General features: G+C 49.5%; 1 protein-coding gene across 3 annotated transcripts in view; it reads left to right on the top strand.

Moving 5' to 3' along the window:
* ALDH9A1 (aldehyde dehydrogenase 9 family member A1) overlaps positions 1-19,750 on the top strand; it is a 919,974-nt gene that overhangs the window by 583,124 nt on the left and 317,100 nt on the right. For all 3 annotated transcript variants that reach the window (XM_069641045.1, XM_069641043.1, XM_069641044.1), the window contains exon 6: positions 5,859-6,055. In XM_069641045.1, the coding sequence (XP_069497146.1) occupies positions 5,859-6,055 (197 nt within the window). The remainder of the gene's footprint in view (positions 1-5,858; positions 6,056-19,750) is intronic.

Below are 19,750 nucleotides of genomic sequence, written 5' to 3'. Positions count from 1 at the left end.
CTGATCCCGTAGGACCAACGAGGCAAAAAGCTTGGATTCCGGATCAGCTATTGCTATTGGTCTGTAACTAGCAGGATCCATCCTAGAGCCCTTTTTTAAATACAATAGAAACCCTCCAAGATACAGGAATGTGTTTGCTTCTTAGAACATTTACAAACAGCAAATGCAGAATGAGGGCCCATTGATCAGGATCAACTTTAAGCAATTTGTTAGTAAGATTGTTAGGACCAGGAGCAGCCAAATTCTTAGATTTAACTAGAAGATTCACGATGTCTTCTTTAGTAAATTCAAGGGTCCAACTCGGACTCTGAATTAGCTCTATCGATTCAGTGCAGTTGGTCGGAGGGTACAAATTTGCAAAATGACCCAACCAACAGTCTAATAGAATGCAAGTTAGCTAACTTTTGGGGTCTTTCAGATTCATTAGAGACCAAAAGTTGGAACAATTGGTCCCTCTTAGTGCTCGTAGCATGGCTTCACCATCCTGTTGCAAAAGTTGGCCTTTATGATGGATCAACCAATTTTTGTAGCTTTGTTTGATTGATTTTATCTTATGCACAACATCAGGTAGAGTAAGATCGGATTTACGCAGACTTCTTAATTGTTTCCTATAGATAATTCTACATTCGTAAATTTTCCTATCAGTGCAATGCTTATAATGGTTATTTACTTTAGGATATTTCAATGATTGTTTCTCTAAGCTATTGATCGTGTAGTGAATGTATGCACTGAAATTAACCGCAGAATAGCAATCCACCCGTTGGTGCAGAGTCATGCCCTCAAAATCGGTCACCATAGTCGAGGTAAACTTTGCATTTTTCCTAAAGGTCCACTTAATTCTATTGCCTTTCGGACTGGAAGTTAACTCATGTTTGTACTCAAGTACACTCATACTTTGGACATTTACAGTAATTTCAAATATCAAGAAACAATGGTCACTACAACTGGTTTCCCTGACCTCGAATTTACTCATAGTAGTTGACAAGTAGCTGGAAAGAAAGACATTGTCAATAATAGAGGTAAGACCCCGAGCTTTCCATGTAAAGTGGTCATTGTACAGTAAATCCACAGCCCACAATTCCGCAAAGTGAGACCACATCCTACCCCTCAGCTTGGGATTACCACCTATTCTGACTGAATCACAAGTGTTGGCTAAAAAGATATCACCAGACATGCATTCACTATAACGGTCCGCATTAAGATCACCAGCAATAACCAGTTGACCCCCTTTATTTTATTAACCAACCACTGTTCAATGATGGATCCCAACTTGGTGAGTTCATTGGCAAGTTGCAGATCAGATAATTCGTTTGGATTCCAGTACACATTAACCATAAGAATGGCTAAACAATCATGGGTTGCCCCCAACAAAAAGGAGACCATGAGAAAGTGATGTGAACAACGCCATTCCCCAGTTTTTACTAAGTCTGTAGTTATCTTGGCTGCTATAATGAGTCCCCCTTTGGGACTGCCCTTATTCCCGCCATGAGCACAGTTGGTCACCATAAAACCATCCCAGCACAATTCAGTTCTACACCAGGTTTCTTGAAGTAGGATAAAGTCAAACTTAGCAAGGAAACACATAAGGTCCTCATTCTGCAAGAGGTTAAAACTACCTCTCGTATTCCAACTCACAAAATTTAGAACACGTTCAGAGCTAGAGTGGTTTACCCAGCCGCTTTAGCGAGTCAATCGACTCACGCAGGGACAGGGCTAACCACCTCCATTCTTGCTTGTCCAAATCCGAATTGGGTTTAGAGTTCACCCTATCAAGATTTGGCCGTGAATGGCCAGTTTCATGTTCTACCTGCCTAGGTAGAAAGTTAGGGTCCTTAGGTGAGGTGGCCTTATGTTCATTCATAGAAACCTCTAGATTGCAGTTGTTCAGCCTCCTTAAAGAGTAATGATCTCACCAAAGGTGAGGGGATAGTCAAAAGAACATAATCATACCTGTGTTTGTGTATGAAATCAACCAAATAGATATCCGCAGATGATGTGAGATTGAGTTCAGGTATGGCGGCAAACAAGGATAGAATATAAGATCTATTTAAAGGGGCATTACCATTTTCCTTAAAGCGTTTTAAGGATTAAGCCAGGGAGTTCAGGCCTGGCTGGTTGTCTTAAATCAGGGTCAGGTAGCACAGCAGAAGATAGTGTGTTCATATTCTTCAAAGGGATCGTTCGAATACCATTGCTCTTCAAGGCCACTAGTCCTACCAGGATCACTCCCTATATTGCTAACATATGAAGATTCTATGGTCTTAATTGGAACAATAGGAACAGGCAGTTTAGACTCTGGTTGGAGTAACATTGTCTCTATCTTCAAAATAATATGTTGAATTTCATTCTCCTTTTTGTTGTAGGTGGGCCCCACCGGCCCTTTCCCCACAGCTTTGGGAGTCATTGTTGGCTCCTGGGTAATTCCCACAGTATTGACAGGATTATGTTCACTAGACAAAATAGGTAGAATAGGAACTGTAGATACAGTCGAACCAGTGGTGGTCGTACCGGTGTTTTCAGTGGTAACGCACTTTTTTCCTGGTTTTGTCATCAGATCAGGATTGGGAACATAATCATCATGTTTCAAGTCTAGCGTAACATTGTTATCAATCGGATCAGCTTGAGCATTCCGACCCCAGGCCAGATTATGGTTCGACACGCTCAATAAGATTATCAAGAGAAGGAATCGCTTTAAAGATCTCATACATGGCTTCCCTTTTCTTTTATAAAACATCACACAAAGCCAAATCCCCCTCAGAAAAAAAGCCTTGAGTCTTGGGCATTCTCTACTAGTATGACATCGTGATTGTGTTGTATGTTTAAGTTTTTGTTTTGATTTTCACATTTTTTCTCGGGGACAGAGATTGCATCCACATCATCAAGCAGGGCATGTTTGAGTTCAGACGCCCTCATAAATTTGCGAGAAGATTTTTTGAGGGCTTCGTTGCAGTTTTTTTCTTAATTTTAGCCAGTTTTTTCCCCTGCCGTTTAGATATTTTTACTTCAAAATCCTCAAAAGAGTCAGGTAATTCTTTTTCAGTCGAAGACTTGTTACCTGAGGTCCCTTCACCCAGGGGCAGGTCGACACTACCTTCTTCCTGAGTGGGAGGTAGTATAATTATTTCATCTGCAGGTAAAGGAATGGTCTTAACATTCGGAATTATGGCACCAAAAACCTCCCTCAACTCCTTCCCCAAAATAGGCGGAAGTACCGTAGCAAGGGACTCGCCCAGATTCTTGGGTAGGTTATCTATTTCAGATGCCAAATTGGTTATAGCAGCCGTTTGTTTTCTCAGTTCCGACAGAATCAGGCGATTGAAAATCCCCATCATTGCCATAAAATCCGTGTTGGCAGAGTGACTAGATTGAACCAACTCCCCCATACCCACATTAGCAAAATTCCCCATACCCGAGGCAACAAAATCCTCAGATCCTAAGAGTAAAGAGGATGGGGGTTCATTGAAATTATCATAATCAAAATCGCTAACTATGCATGGGTCCTGTACATTAGCAACCTTATCTTTGTGCAGGGCTATTTTCTTTGTAATTAGGGTATCAGGAGAGCCGGGTTCCAAAAAGAGGTTGGGATGGGTCTATTGGATCCTCAATATTTTTACCTACAATAGAGCAGTCTTGTGCACATTGCAACAGTGCTTCCTCATCGTTGATATCAGGTAGAGGGAGGGCAGCAGCTCTGGCTAAGATCGCCCGTCTAGTGCTGACAGCAGCAAAAAAATCAGCTCTAACATCATTTTTCATGGCCAGCATTTTGTTTTTCCTCATCTTGTAGATGTGCAAAAGAAAAAAATCAGCGTAAAAAAAATAGAAGTAAAGGTATATTTGGATTTTAAGGGTACAATAACAATAACAATACCACATAATATTTAGTAAGCCAACCCCCGACCGCCGCCAGCCCAACAGCCACACTTCCGGAGCACTTCGGATGCGCGAGCGAGATGCGCGTGCACCAGTGCTAAAATGGAAGAGGCTGTGGGTGGGGAGCAGGCGGGAGGCGGAGCAGAGAGGGCAGGGCTGAAAAGAAAGAATCAGAGAGTGAGTTGAACTCTCTGCCCAGCAGGGAAACTAAATATGCGGCAAGAGCCGCAGGACAGGAGTCAAGAGTTCACCTGGAGTGAGTGAGTGACAAAGATGGTTAGGAAGTAGTCCAGGGTCCGGAGACAGCGCGTTACGCGCAGATGAACGGCAGTAGCGGCTTCACCTTGCCGACGCCGTATCAAAAGGCAAAAAGGCACACGAATTCCACACGAAGCAGGAGCAGAAGACACAGTCCACCCAGCCCAACAGCCACACTTCCGGAGCAAATCTATAATTTAGGATCTCTGCGGTTGGCAGCAGGAAGACGCCTTGGATCAAGAAAAAGATTCAACATTCAAGTGTTAAAGTGTTAGATTCTACTCTGAAAGATCCACCTCCAGCACCAATAACCACTTATTTACTTCTTTTATATGAATAGATTATACCATTGAACATAATTTCATTTCAACATTCCACTAGATATTCAGAGGAAATGTATTTAAGTTTATTTTGCCACAGTAGGTTTTATAACCAATTTTTTGCTCAACACAAGAACAAAGCCAACACATGTTTCAACCTTTTCACAGGTTTTCATCATGGCTCAGTTGCATCATTTCTACAAAGAACAATTCCTAGCTCAAATAACTGGATCTATTGGCCAATTATAACTTAACCTGGTCTCTAGTCCACCTCAGTGGGCAAGTACGACTGTCCTGTGTTCCAATGTGTATTGGTTTCCTTACCTCCATTGTTGCTGCAGGTATGGTGCCTGTCCTGGCAGGCTATTATAATAGTGGTAAAGTGCCCTTCAACCTTCCTAACAGCGGACCGCTGTTTTGGGGAGCCTGAAATTGGGTCCCTTGTATACAGATTTTAGGAATGTTGAAGGGCACTTTGCTATTATAATAGCCCCTGCCAGGACATTTTGCTGGTTGAATCGAGCTTTGAAATGTCATGGGGGGTATTTAGTTCGGGTACTAACAATTTAGAACTGCCTTATTGCTAATAAGGCATTAATTGACCTGCCAATAGGTCTGCCTGCAATAATTCATTTATAAATGTAGTGACGTCTCCTAGGGCAAGATAATCTGTGTATTAAATTAAGTGGGGAGAAGGTGAATGCTTATCAGCTGAGACTGCAGGTGGTTTTATAACAATTAGTAGGACCATCGCATGAGGGTATTAATTCGCCACAATCGCCACAGATCATAGTCTGTGTAAGATAGTTGCGTGGTCCAGGGTGTGGAATACAGCCAACAAATCCAGCCATATTCAAATTTACCTTGACAATTAGTGCGCCAGAACGTTTGCCCTCGGGACCAACTTCTTGCTATGTCCCAGTCATTGGTCTGACTGCCCATCTCCTCCGCACTTGTTTACGTCCATGAAAGTTTGGAAGTGTCCAGTTACCTACTCCATGGTCTTTTAAAAGAAATGGTGTTAGTAATCGGCCAGTAATTCACCTGGTCATCTAGATCCAACTATTTATTTTAATCTTTATAGTGTTTAAGGTCAATTGAGCTATTAATGAATAATGTAATAAAGAACAATACATCCTCTTTATACTCTTTCAAAATATTGGTCAGACATGCAATAGGATTTAAATGAATGATGATTCTATCACCCACAAGTCGTGAGAAAGTCCGATCTGATGTACTTGCAGTCCAAAATTAGTTACTAGAAATCGTAGCATGTAAACCTAGTAACTTGTCTGTACACACAATTGCATCCGATTTTCAATGAAACCTTTTTGACTGTATGCTATTCAAAGGAATACTGTATACTAAGGTATTGTTATTGTATGTTCTGTTTTTTGTTCATAGGTAATGCAATGGTTTTCAAGCCATCTCCTTTTACTCCACTCACGGTTTTGTTGCTTGCTGAGATATTTGCTGAAGCTGGTGTGCCTCCAGGACTCTTCAATGTAGTTCAAGGTGGAGCCTCTACTGGCGAGTTTATGTGTAAACACCCCGACGTGGCTAAGGTGTCTTTCACAGGCAGCGTTCCTACAGGGAGCAAGGTAACTATAATCCTCAGATTTGTTTGTAACCTAAAGTATAAGTGCAGTCAATTATCTTCAAAGTAAAACGGGATGTTGACTACTGGGACACTGAGGAATGGGCAAGTGTAACTGTCCAAATTGTTAGAAATTGTCTTGTTAAGCTGAGACTCTCTAAACAGGTAATGTAAAAATAACTTATGAAGCAAACCTACACCGGCTAGGGCATTATGGCACTGAGGAAAAACCAAGAATGAGGGAAGTGGCAAGCTAGACTGTAAAGATACATTTTTGAGAGCACAACAGAACTTTAAGTGCTCATCCATGGCCCGCAAAGAAACCGGCGTGGCATTCTACAAAGAGGCTGCTGCCACCAAGAAGGAGCAATTTCCTCCCACCCCACATGCGAGTCAACCAAAAGCGGGAGACTGATCGTAAGAGAAGAAGCGGAAACGCAGGTGACAAGTGGGAGTCGTAGGGGTGGAAATTTGGCCTGCAGAAATTCCGGACCTTTGGCATAGAACGCACAATGGACCACACAAAGGACTTTTTGCCACCAGTGCAGTTTAGCCAAGATAGGAAAGACTGACTAAAACCTTGGGGCCCCAACAAGAAGTCGGGCCGCCATGTTTTGCAGAGCTTGAAGTCGCTGCAGAAGATACGCTGGCTGGCCAGATGAAGCGCATTGCAGTAGTCCAGGGAGCCAGAGGTGAGAGATGATACCACCAAGGAGCGAAGGTGAGAGGAGAGAAACAGGAGGACTTTGGCAAGACACGCAGCTTGAAGTGAATTGACTGGCCAACTGCACTGATCTGACTCTGCATGGAGAGAGAATCAGAGTTTCACCCCCAGGGTTTTGACCACCAGAGAGGGTGAGGGCAGTGGGCCTAGGATGGAAGGCCAGTAGGCTGATGACCAGCCAAAAGAGGCCGAGAGGGATCGTACCACTTAAGGTGTGGTCTTAACGAATGAAAACCGGGTGATTGTGCACTATGCCAACTTTCTGTTTGAAATAAAAATGAACATTGAATATTTTTAATTACCTGTGGTTTTCAGTGAACAGAGACCATGCCAGTACAGCTGTAAAAGTGCTATGCAGTAGTTAGGTCAATAATGGTAATAGTTATGAACAGAACTTGGCCAAGAACTTGCTGAAAAAGTATTTAGTAGGTGGGTTCTCAAACCTGATGATTGCGTTGACAGAGGTGAGTTGGAGAGAGGTTTGGATAGCTGAGGTGGGGCCGAAAGCTGCGATGATGGGACCGCTTTTTAAATCCATAACCACCTAAAAGTTGAAAATGATGGTAGTGGGGGTAACAGTATTGGTTCCAATATTAGACTTGGTTCATTCAGAACCACTTTCTACCATAGGGTAGAAACAAATCTTTTTTCAGACTTTAAAAGTTCCCTCCCATTTTTGCTTGAATTCTTTGATGCTCTGACCACTTTTCCCTGGTGAGTGCCATCTAGATACCACTGAGGAGTTGGCTCTTACCTGTATCTGGCCTTTTGCAGATCCTTATGAACCCCCAGGGTGGGGGCTATGGTCCCCCTATTCCACCTGGACCAGGAACCTTGTTCATACATTAATTCAGGTTAGTGCCATTGTTCTTTAAAACTGTGGATGTGCGAGTCGTAGCCATTGTAGTTCACATGAAGCATTTTTCTTCCTGGACACTCCCAAATTGGAGTCTCTAGCACTTTGGAAATCCGTTAGCTGGGCATCTGCACTTTGTTTCCCTTTTCTGCTTGGGTAGAAAATAGAAATGTTGATGTGCGAGAGTGCCTGTGAGTTAGTATGAGGAATGGGTGGTTGTGATTTCTCTGTAACCTACATGCTGTATACTTGCCTTGCCAATTAAGAAGACTCTACAAGTTTGTATAGCACCCACTCTTGATTTGCTGGATACCAAATGTTTGAATGGGCATGAGTGAGTGTGATTGGAGTTTATAGCTACCTTATGATTCCAGACCATGACGAGTAGGTTAACGTATCTGGGTGCTAGAAATAAGGCATAAGAACATTCTCCCTAAAAAGGACAGAAGTTAAAAACAAAGCCTTCCATTGACAATGAAGGAAGTGTGTCCTGGTCCAGCTCAATCCAGCTAATGTGTGTTGGGGGACAGAAGGGGGGGAGGTAACCAGAGTAAGGCTCAAAGGGACCATAGGTGTAATTTTGTAATGGGACTCGCATTATTATGGGGTTATTCCATTGAAAGAGCTTGGACTGATGCTGAAGCCAGCCCTCTGGATTGGGGAGAGGCAGGAGAGATGTGCGATTGCAGCAAGACTTTCTATGGTGTGAACAGTTGGATCCAACAAATGGTAAATGATCAGTTGTAGTTGTAGTAAAGACCAATTAATAACTGGAGCATGATTTCAGTGAAATCAATGTAGGTTTACCACCTTAAAGAACCCGTCGAAATTTCCTAGTATCTTCAGCAGGAAAGTTTATAGTATGTTTGCAGACTGATTGGTTGTGAGGCTGGAGATTTGTTCTTCGTCTGTGGATGATATGGATTATCCTAGTGTGACATTGTTTCTTTGCTGACTGGACTCAGGCTAAGTATTAGAAATAAACTCAAATTTGAAAGTTGTAAATATTGTTGACTGAGGAGTGTTTGTTGGAAGGTGTTTCTTTCATGACTGCAAACTGCCATTTTTCTGGGCTAGGATTGACATTTTGAGTTAAATGGCCAGTAGGTGGGAAAGAAACTCATCCTATCGTCACTGCACTATTAGGTTGCTTTAGTCTTGGACTAAGCGCCTGCCCCTTTCCTGCATATTCATGGGATGTTGTCTGTGCAATAACTGGGACAACATAAGGATCCTCTTTCCCCTTTGCTCTTGCTGAGCGGGGAGTGCAGGCACGCTTTCGATACATTTCCCGGTGCACAGGAGCTGGAGCTCCTCACCATCATGGCTGCCACCTGACCAGCCCTTCCGAGGCCAGATTCGCTTTCCGGCCTGCTCCTGCAGCGCATCACCATTGGCTGGGAAGTGCTTTTTTGTTTTTTCTCCAGGACTGGAGCTGGAGGGTGCAACTGGTCCACATAAAAGGCCTGTTTGCCTGTCCGGGGGCATACGGCGGCTTGGCGAGAACCGCTGTCTCACTACCCTGGACTTCCCTGCTGTCCCCTTTGCAAGTATCCCGAGGCGGCTTCTGCTACTGCTCTTCTCTAAACTTAAGGAAAGTTGGATCCCCCTTCCCACTGGTTCTCTCCTGCTGCCAGACTTTTACCTGTTCTACTTCCATCCGGGATCCTCTGCACTGGTCTCCCTATTTCTCCAGCATGGGGTCTGGCATGGATTCACATGCTCATGAATATTCCCCGTCGTCAGGCTGGGAATCCTCGGTAAAGAAAAAATCAGTATCAGTTTCGTTTCTGATCTGTCTTTCGTAGTAGTAACCCAATCACTGATCCCTGCGTCATACTGACCACAGCCAATGACTGCCATCTCCCTAAGCCCTGCCTCTGGCAGCCATCTTCAGATTTTTACTGCACGTTCAAGTTTTGGGAGTCCTCGTGCTTAGCTCTCGAGCTTTTGCTGCGTTTTCGCGCTTTTTCTGGTGAATTTTCACATTTTTCGGTTAATCGAGCCTCAAGCTCCACCGTTTCTACTCCCGTTAACGGGTACCCGTTGCAGGATTTTCCTACGCCCCTCAAGGGTGAAGATTTCGTCGAATCAACCTTTTGGAGGATTCCAGAAGATTTGCGGCCTACTTCGAGATGGCCCAGGACGCGAGTTTGTCACCCGGACCCAAGCTGTTTCGCAGCTGCCCTGGATGCGGGCTGCAGAATGTGTTTAAGGAAGACGAACATTCGCGATGCCTCTACTGTCTTCATGGGGACAAGACTCATGTAGAGAAGGACTGCCAGTTCTGCAAGAACTTGTCGGAGCAGACCATGAGGGACCGTCGATCCCGTCTCGCCAGCTGGTTGGAGAAGGGCTCAACGGGTGAGAAGAAGAAAGGGTCCGAGCGGGCTTCTAAGTCCTGTGCGGGCGCCCCGGCGACGGGGGCCCAACACCAGGCCAAGCGCCGCAAGTCCGCTGGCTCCGGTAGCGCCGAAAGGTCGGGCTCTTCGGTCGCCAGGCAGGGCGCGCCTTCCCCGGCACCGTCAACCACGAGCCAGCGGTTCGGGGAAGAGGGGGGAGCGAGGCGTTACCCCTCCCCCTAAGAAGGCCCTGGATGCACCTAAGGTGGTGAAGGCCCCTACCCAGCAGGCAAAGGCCTCTATCGAGGTGATCGCGGCGACTCTGGCCAAGCCGGCAGAGACCCTGCCAGCGGAGACTGCCTCCGGGACGAGTTTCCCTGCCGCCAAGGAGGGAATCCTCTTTTCAGCCCATCGTCATGGCCACCATGATGGAAGAAGCGAGGGGGGGGCACGGTAGCCTCCTCGAGCTTGGAGTCAGCCTCGGAGGAGGAACTGACCAAACCCGTGGGGAATCTCGAAGTCCAATTCGAGAAGGTTCGATCCCATAAGGAAGATACTCGGGAGATAACCGAGGAAGACGACAATGGCGAGGAAGAGCAGCCTTCCCTTCCGGCACAGCCGGAACATAGGCCTCAGGATAGCTCGGCAGCCATTTTGTCTGCGATCCAGTCCTTATGCTCTGAGATGAGGACGAGATTACCACGGCCCAGGCCGGAGGACCCGCAACCTGGCCCGTCGGTAAGTCCTCAGAACAAACGACGGAGGACCCAACCCTCTCCTCCACTCGCCCCCGTAAGGCCTACAGTTCCCTCCTCATCCTCCCACGAGTCGGGAGATGACGGTGTGGTGGGCTCGACGACGGGTTCTGAGGACGACGACGGAACGGGTCTCCCGTCGCACGGGCCTCTCCGCCCGACGAGATTGGCTCATTCCACGCCATGATCGCCAGGGCGTCCGAATTGTTCCAGCTCTGCCCGGAGGAGCAGAAAAAGGAAGGTTTCCTCTATCAGCACCGGGAGGCCAAGAGGAAGACTGTCATCGCGGTGCCTCTAATCGATGACATCTGGGAGGAGGGCCTGTCGGTACTCAAGAACACCTCCACGGCACCAGCCAAACGGGTCCGGTACGAGAAGAAGTACTGGGTCCCCGAGACCGCTCCCCTGTGCCTCAGGACCCAGCCAACGCCAGACTCGGTCGTCTCGGCGGCGGCGAAGAAGAAAGCGGCGGGGTCAGGAGCCTCCACGTCGAATTCCCCTCCGGACGGCGAGGGAAGGAAGTTGGACGCCATGGGGCGACGGGTCATTTCGTCGTCGGCGGCGACGACGATCAAAGCGGCCAACGCCCTGGCGATCGTGGCCCATTACGACAGGGAGCTCTGGTTTAAGCTGGTCCCCATATTGGACTTCCTACCGGACGACAAGAGGTCCGAGGCCCTGGAAATACTTCAAGAAGGCGAGGTGGCGTCGGACCACGCCATAACGGTGGCAACCGATATTGCCAATACCGGGTTCCGCCAGCTGGGCAACGGAGTTTGCCTACGACAACGGGGTTGGCTCCGGGCGACCGACTTCCGTCAGACGTCCAGACCAGGGTCTTGGACATGCCGTTCGACGGCAGCAACTTGTTCGGGAAGGCGGTGGACGAATCCCTCCAAGCCATAAAGACTGACACGGAGACGGCCCGCGCCCTAGGAGCCCTTCAGCAACGACGGCCCTTTCGGAGCTCTGGAGGCAGACAGGGGGCCTCCAAGGGATACAGTGGTGGCTCGTCCTACCGCCAGGCAGCACGCTCCTCGTCTCAGGAGGCCTACAGGGGTCGCGGCAAGCAGGGAGCGCCTCGCCGCCGTCGGCAAGGTGGCCAGGGCGGCAAGGCCACCACCTCCAAGCAGGACTGAACCGGCCGTGGCCTCGGGCCCCCACCGAAGCACCCCGGTGGCAGGCCGGCTGACGAAGTTCGTCGGCGTGTGGAAGTCCATCTCCACCGATCGTTGGGTGCTGGATACCCTGGCAAGAGGACACTCTATCGATTTCCTGAAGAAGTGCCCTCACATTCCACCTGTGGCCAGGAAGGAAAATCACCTCCCGCAACTGCTGTTGGAAGTACGGGCGATGCTCAGGAAAGGCGCCATCGAGCCCGTCCCGAAGAGGCTCCGTGGTGTACTCCAGGTACTTCCTCGTCAGGAAGAAGACGGGCGGCTGGCGCCCCATCCTGGACCTTCGTCGTTTGAACAAATACATCAGGTCACAAAAGTTCAGGATGGTCACCCTCCAGCACGTGCTGGGACAGCTGGAGGAAGGCGACTTCCTATCGTCGCTGGACCTGGAGGATGCATACTTCCACGTTCCCATCCTCAAAAGTCACCGAAAGTTCCTCAGGTTCGTCGTCCAGGGACGCCACTACCAATTCAGAGCACTGCCGTTCGGATTGAAGTCGGCCCCCAGGGTCTTTACCAAGTGCCTAGCACTTGTGGCGGCGCGGCTGCGCCTGCAGGGGATTCACGTCTACCCCTACCTGGAGGACTGGCTCATCCGCTCAAGGACGATGGAACTCGCCGTCGAACATACTGCAAGGACCGTCCAGCTACTCATAACTGGGATTCGCCATAAATTACCCAAAGTCCCACCTGGTGCCGTCGCAGGTGGCCCTGTTTCTGGGAGCGAAGCTCGATACAGTGAGGCGCCTGGCGGCACCGTCGGAGATGCGCCCTCTTCAAGAATTTCTCGATGCCTGTTGGATGCAGGCGACGGGCACCTTCGAAGACAGGGTCCCCCTCAACGAGGTGTTCCGGCGGGCGATTCAGTGGTGGGGTGTTTGAGCGCACCTCACGGCGGGCAAGGACTTTCAGACGCCGGCGTACCAGGAGACGGTGACGACGGACGCTTCCCTGGATGGTTGGGGCGCCCACACCGGAGATCTCCACGCAAGAGGTCTCTGGCTCCCGGAGGAGAAGCTCCTGCACATCAACATCCTGGAACACCGAGCCGTTCTGGGCTCTCAAATCGTTCCTCCCGTCGCTCAAGGGTAAGGTGGTGCGGATCTTCACGGACAACACCACTACAATGTTTTACATACGTAAGCAGGGAGGTACCAGATCCCCAGCCCTATCCAAGGAGGCACAGGATCTGTGGCACTGGGCAGTCGCCCAGGGGATGTTCCTGGTTCCCTTCCACCTGGCAGGAGAAAGAAACACCATTGCCGACTCGCTCAGCAGGGAGCTGCGTGCGTGTCACGAGTGGGAGCTGCGCCAGGATCAGGTGGATCAACTCTTCTGACGATGGGGCAAACCCCAAATCGACCTGTTCGCAACAGCGACGAACTCGAAGTGCCAGTGGTTCGCCAGCAGGTTTCCCCAGCCGAGAAGCATGGGCGATGCGTTCTCGTTCCCCTGGGACGGCCTATACCTGTATGCGTTCCCTCCGTTGCCGTTGCTGCTTCGACTCATCAACCAGCTCAAGAGGTCCAGGTGCAGGATGATCCTCGTCGAACCGGCGTGGCCGAGGCAGATCTGGTTCCCGGACCTTCTGGACTTGTCAACGTCCCCATCCATCAAGCTGTCGGCGGACGCGGATCTCCTCTCCAGAGAAGGTGCCATCTTCCACCAGGACCCGGCGTCGCTGAACCTGCAGGCTTGGCTCCTGCAGCGCTAGAGTTTGGAGGGTACGATATACCGGCCGACTGCAGAGAGGTTCTTGCAAAGGCCAGGGCGTCCTCGACACTCAAATGCTACGGTCACAAGTGGAAGAGGTTCTCTATCTGGTGCCGAGCACAGAAGATCAACCCCCTACGGATTACGGCCCCTCAGGTGCTGCCGTACCTGCTATCGCTGGCAAAGGCTGGGCTAGCTCATGCCTCCATAAAGCTTCATCTGGCGGCGATCTCCAGATATACCAGAACCACAGGACGGACGTCCCTGTGGTCCCATCGACTGGTGAAAGAGTTTATGAAAGGACTGTTCCAGTCGTTCCCGCCGGTGAAGGCCCCGGCCCCGGCGTGGGAACTTAACGTGGTGCTGACTAGGCTCATGGGGCCCCCATTCGAGCCGATGCACTCTGCACTGATGAAGTTTGTGTCGTGGAAGACTGCATTCCTGGTGGCCATTACCTCCGCACGACGAGTGGGAGAGATCCAGGCCCTATCCTGCAAAGCACTGTACTTGACTTTCCATGCCTCGAGGGTGGTGCTTAGGACGCACCCCTCCTTTATGCCCAAGGTGCCGTCGGACTTCCATCTTAACGAGCCCCTGGTGTTACCTGTTTTCTTCCCATCTCCTTCGTCGCTGGCCGAGAGGACTTTGCACTCGCTGGATGTGGCTAGAGCGCTGAAGTTCTACGTGGACCGCACGAAGAGTTTCCGGAGGACATCACAGCTGTTTGTGAACTTTGGACCTGTGGATCAAGGGAAGGCTCTCTCGAAGTCTTCTTTTTCCAGATGGCTCTCCGGCTGCATCATGCACTGCCACCGGTTGTCTAACCGACCGCTGCCAGGTCGTCCGAGAGCCAATTCGACCAGAGCGATCGCTGCTACTACGGCGTTCCTATCTGGTGTGCCCCTGCTGGACATCTGCAGGGCTGCTACATGTAGGTCGACGCACACCTTCACGAGATTCTACTGCGTCGATCGGGATTCCAGGGAGGAGTCCAGGGTCGGCCAAGCAGTGCTGCGCAACCTGTTGGCTTAAGGTGAGCCTGTTGAGGAGGTAAGAGACGCTTAATGTTGAGTTGTTGTATTGCTTAATGTTGAGCCTGTTGCCACCTCCCGTGGTTGTGCATGTGTACTGCTATGTATTCTTAAATTCATGAGCATGTGAATCCATGCCAGACCCCATGCTGGAGAAGGAACAAGTTACTTACCTGTAACTGTTGTTCTCCAGCATGGGTCTGACATGGATTCACATGCGAACCCCCCCGCCTACCCCTCTGCGGCTCTTCACTTGGTCATACTGCCACTTCACGTGCTACCAAATCTGAAGATGGCTGCCAGAGGCGGGGCTCAGGTAGATGGCATTCTTTGGCTGTGGTCAGTATGATGCAGAGATCAGTGATTGGTTACTACTACGAAAGACAGATCAAAGGAAACTGATACTGATTTTTTTTCTTTATCGAGGATTCCCAGCCCGACGACGGGGAATATTCATGAGCATGTGAATCCATGCCAGACCCATGCTGGAGAACAGTTACAGGTAAGTAACTTGTTCCTTGCGTGCCTTTTGCAGCATTTCTCACGGATCGCTTTACCCTTTGCTCAGTTCCTGTTTTGCCACACTCGCAACTAAATTTACCTTGGACTTTGTTGCCTGCGCCAGAATTTTGTCTCCATTCTGACTTTCACTTGCAGCGCCTTAATCTGCACTGGCTCCAAGAGGCCATAGTTTTCAGCTGTAAAATGCAAAGCGATTAGCTAAAGGGAAAGGGGGACAGATATGAAAAATAAAAAGGGTATGGGTTGAGTATACAGAGGGGTTATTAAGAATAAGAAATGGTGATGGGAGAAAAAAAACATAGAAGAAACTGGGTGGGAGACGCAACAAGTGCACTATGGAAATGATGGGTGGGAAATAAAGAGGAAACCAAACGAAAAGTTTAGAAAAGGTGGTTAGAGAAAGGAACGTGTTGGAGGGGAGAAACAGAAAAAAATACACAGCACGAGTAAAGGGGGGGGGAGTAGAATGACTAGATGGACAGAGAACAAGTTGGAGGTTGAATTGGAGAGGAAAGGGAGAAGTGAATACTAGCAAAGCAGAGGGAAACCACGAGGGGTCAAAGAAATTCATAAGCACAAAGCATTGGGAAGAGGGAATTAATCAAAGGGGATGAAAGCAGTTGGAGAGAAAGATAGCAAAAAAGTGAATGGATGCAGAACAGGGAGAGAGTGAGTGATAGATAAGATAAAGATGAAAGGATAGAGAATGGCAAATTAGCCTGACAAACAGATGGAGATATTAAAGACACCTGCAGGGGGAGTATCGTACTTTTATTTACTAGTACATCCTGAAGTGCTTCTCTTTTCCACCATCGCTTCCCATTTCTGGTCGGCATCATTGGCCATTCTGATCCCCTGCATAAGGGTGCATGTAAACCGCTCCATTGCCCCGTTTATCTCGGGATGATAGTGAGGTGCGATGTGGCACCCAGATGCCCTCGGCACGACGAGGGAGGGGTAACATAGGGAAGACAAAGACAACAATATTACTAGGACAGGTGACCATAAGATCGCGCACATGCGGGGGAGGGGGCAGAGCAATACATAGGATTAACAGTAAAGAATAAATAAAAATAGGTAAAAGTGCAGCCAGCTTATGGCAAGTGCTGGGGTAAGTGCAGACATCAATTGTCAAGAGCTGGTAGGGGACTCTAGGGATACAGAAACAGCCCCCAAGTGCAGGAGTTTCCCAGGAGGCAGTGCAGGTGCGCAACTGGCAGGGGAGGGCACCTGGGACCGATATTGGCGGCTAGCCAGGTGACCAGTGCAGTTATAGTCAGTTCAGCAGGGGAGAGGAGCGAAGAGCTCGAGAAGGAAGATATTTAGGAAGAGAGTGTGGAAGGTATTGAGGCCCCAGGCCCCAGAAGGCCTCATGGACAATGCAGAGGGTTTTGAGCTTAATCCTCGCAGCCACTGGGGGCCAGTCCTGCAGGGATACGATCCATGGGCTTGAGGCCAAGGACAAGTCTTGCCGTCTTGTTCTGGATGAGTTAAAGAGAGTAAAAGCAGGCAGATTTAGAAAGAGGCTGTTGCAGTAGTCCAGCCTCGAGAGAACCAGAGCTCTGGAGACAGTGAGCTTCTGGGGGAAGGAGAGGAAAGGCAGAATACCTCTGACTTCTTAGACATCAGAGATGTGAGGAGAGTGTGGGGTCGAAGATGAACCCGAGGTTTTTAGCCTCACAGGTGGGAGCAGGAAGAGGGCCAAGGGAGGCCGGCCAGAGAGCGACAGGAAAGAAGGGGAGCAGGTGTGCCGATGATCTCTCTGACTGGCATTAAGGCAGAGATCATTGGCGGCTCACCACTCCTGGATACCGGACAGACATTCAGAGATGAGAGAAGAAGAGGTGGCGGAAGGGAGCCTGAAAATGAGTTGAGTCCGCATAGCACTGAAAGTTGGGGCAGAGGGCAGCAATGCGGTGGGCAGGAAGTGCCAGGTATTGGTTGTACAGCCAGGGGGAGAGGTTAGACCCATGGGAACACCACAGGTAGAGATGGAAATGGAGGAGAGGAAGGACCCAAGTTGGACATGGGAGGGTCGATCAGAGAGGAGAGGTCAGCCAAGCCAGGGCCTGATCAGTGATACCCAGGTTATCACTGACAGTTGAGCAGGATGGCATGGTTGACCGTGTCAAAGGCAGAAGAGAGATCAAGTAAGATGAGGACACAGGTTATTTGAATCAAGGTCGGAGAGCAGGTCTTCACGGACAGAGAGCCGGTATTGCCTTTGGAGCAGGTGGCAGGCCAGGTTGTCAGAGGATGTACAGGAAGCACGCCATTTCCTCTCAGCCACCCTGCACTTGTGTTTAAGGTTGAGAAGGTCTGAGTCGTACCAGGAGTTGCACTTGGCTTTGGGCTCCAAGCAGATCCTCATGACGGGGGCAAGAACATGAAGAGCTTCAGATATAGCAGAATGGAGCATAGAAAGGGCTGTGTCAGGGTGAGTCAGCTGAAGGTGGGTTGGGGGGGGTGGGTGAGAAAGTGGCAGCGAAAGACTCAACTGACACACTCTTCATGGGGCAGATAACTGAGAAGGTAGGTGGTAGTGCTGGAGTTGGCTTGGCCTGAGGGGTGGGGGGGTGGGGGGGTGGGGGGGGGGGGAGAAGAGAGAGAGAGAGAGAACACACACACACACACACTGGAAGCAGCCAGATGGATGTTAGTCTCCAAGAAGGAGGAGTTGAGTGGTCGAGACCAGGAGGGAGGAGGAGAGGTCCGCCCACTCAGAGGAAGGAGATCTGACCAGGTGGCCGATAGATGGTAGCCAAATTTAGGGAATGGCTAGGAGAGAGCCTGCAGACGAGGCATTCAAAAGAGTAGGCCTGCGTAGGAATGACAGAGGCAGGAATCCACTCGGGGAAGATCAGGGCTACGCCCTCTCTGGAACGATTGGACCTGGGTGCAGAGATGATCTTGTACTCGTCAGGCAGGAGAGTGTCAAAGCTTGTGACCGAGCTGACAGTGAACCATGTCTCGGTGAGACCGAGGATATTGAGGTCAAGTTCAAGGAGGTGGCAGATGTCAGATGAGTGTTTGACAGCTGAGCAAGAGGTGAGAGTGGCAATATGGCGAAGGTTGTCATCCTTGAAAGACTTCCGGGTAGGGGTACAAATCAGAGGTACGCCCTGCGGAGGTGTAGAGGAAGGAGAAGAGGGCAAGGAAGCCAAGGAGGAGACAGCAGGGGGAGAATTAAACTTAGAATGTTCTTTCTGTTCTTTTATATCAGTCTACCGCAAGATCTTCAGCGACGGCATCGAGGACAAATTACCATTGTCGACGACAACAACCACTCTTCTCCAAGCACCTTCCCGCAGCCTCAGAAGGCCGCAACGGGCCTCGGCCCTCGCAGTAGAGTGGTGGGAGGGTGGTTTATTCTGTAATCATTAAGCAAATGCATATTCCCTTCCTCACCCACTTATTTCCAAAGGCTGCCTTCCCTGTACATAATGCAGAATACATCCATTAAGTTTTGCCGCTCCTGTAATCGAAAGTTGCCTTGGAAAGACTTGCACCAGGTGTGTAATCTGTCTCCCAAGGGATCACGCCGAAGGACAGTGCAAGTCGTGCAAACTGTTCAGTCCCCAAACACTCGGACTGCAAAACGTCGCTGGACAGTTAGTCGAATGTTGAAAAATCAACACTTGGAGAGGGCTCCATTTCGGGAACTTTGACCCAGGGAGAGGGCACCATTTCAGGGGCTATGCACCATAAAAGATCTCCTGCACCAGAACCAACACCCACCGCCACCCACCCTGCCTCTGTTCCCCCAGTAATCCCAAGTTCATCTCTTTGGTCAGCAGAACAGATTGATAAGGTCTTGAGGCGTATGTCCTCCATAGCTAATTTCTTTGACCACCACGAGGTCTTGCAAAACCATCAGGGTGCCTCACAGTGTCTCAAAGCGGGGCAGCAGTTACCCAGCCTTCCACCAAAAGATCCCACACAGACCTCACACATGCTTCCACCTCGCAGCAGGACTTAGGGCAGCATGCCTATTGTTGCACCATGCAAGTCTCCCAGGACCCTGGAACCTACACAGACCACCAAGGGGACATGGGTGATGTCGACCAATTCTATCATGTCTGTCATCCAGTCGCCAGATTACTCAGACCCACCGGCGGCAGACTCACCAGTCGATCACCAAATACAGTATAATGACCTGCTCCTAAAGGCGGCAGAGGATTTCAAAATTGATACACAAACACAAGTGGATAAGGACTTTTTTGAGGACATACTAGGGGATACGAAGTCAGCTACCCAATTTATCCCCCTACTTCAATCAGTACAGAGACGCATCCAACCCTCTCTGATTACTCCTAATTTAACACAGGCAGGCAACCCGCGCATTGAGTGTGTTCCGGCCAGCACGGTCAGACCCCCTTTACATCAGGGGACAGTTAAAACCCGACTCCGTAGTGGTAACTACTAGAAAGCGAGCAGGAGCACCTCTGGCCGCCTCCAATGCCCCGCCTGATGAGACTAAGAAAAGTAACACTTTTGGAAGGACATTAGCCTCTTCGGCAGGTTACCAGGCTAGAATCGCTAATAACACAACTTTATTAGCTAGTTGCAACTGTCACA

The sequence above is a fragment of the Ambystoma mexicanum genome, chromosome 1q (assembly GCF_040938575.1).
Source record: "Ambystoma mexicanum isolate Mex_15411 chromosome 1q, UKY_AmexF1_1, whole genome shotgun sequence".
Lineage (NCBI taxonomy): Eukaryota > Metazoa > Chordata > Amphibia > Caudata > Ambystomatidae > Ambystoma > Ambystoma mexicanum.
The sequence above is the reverse complement of the archived record's forward strand: the minus strand, read 5'-3'. Positions and strand labels throughout refer to the sequence as shown.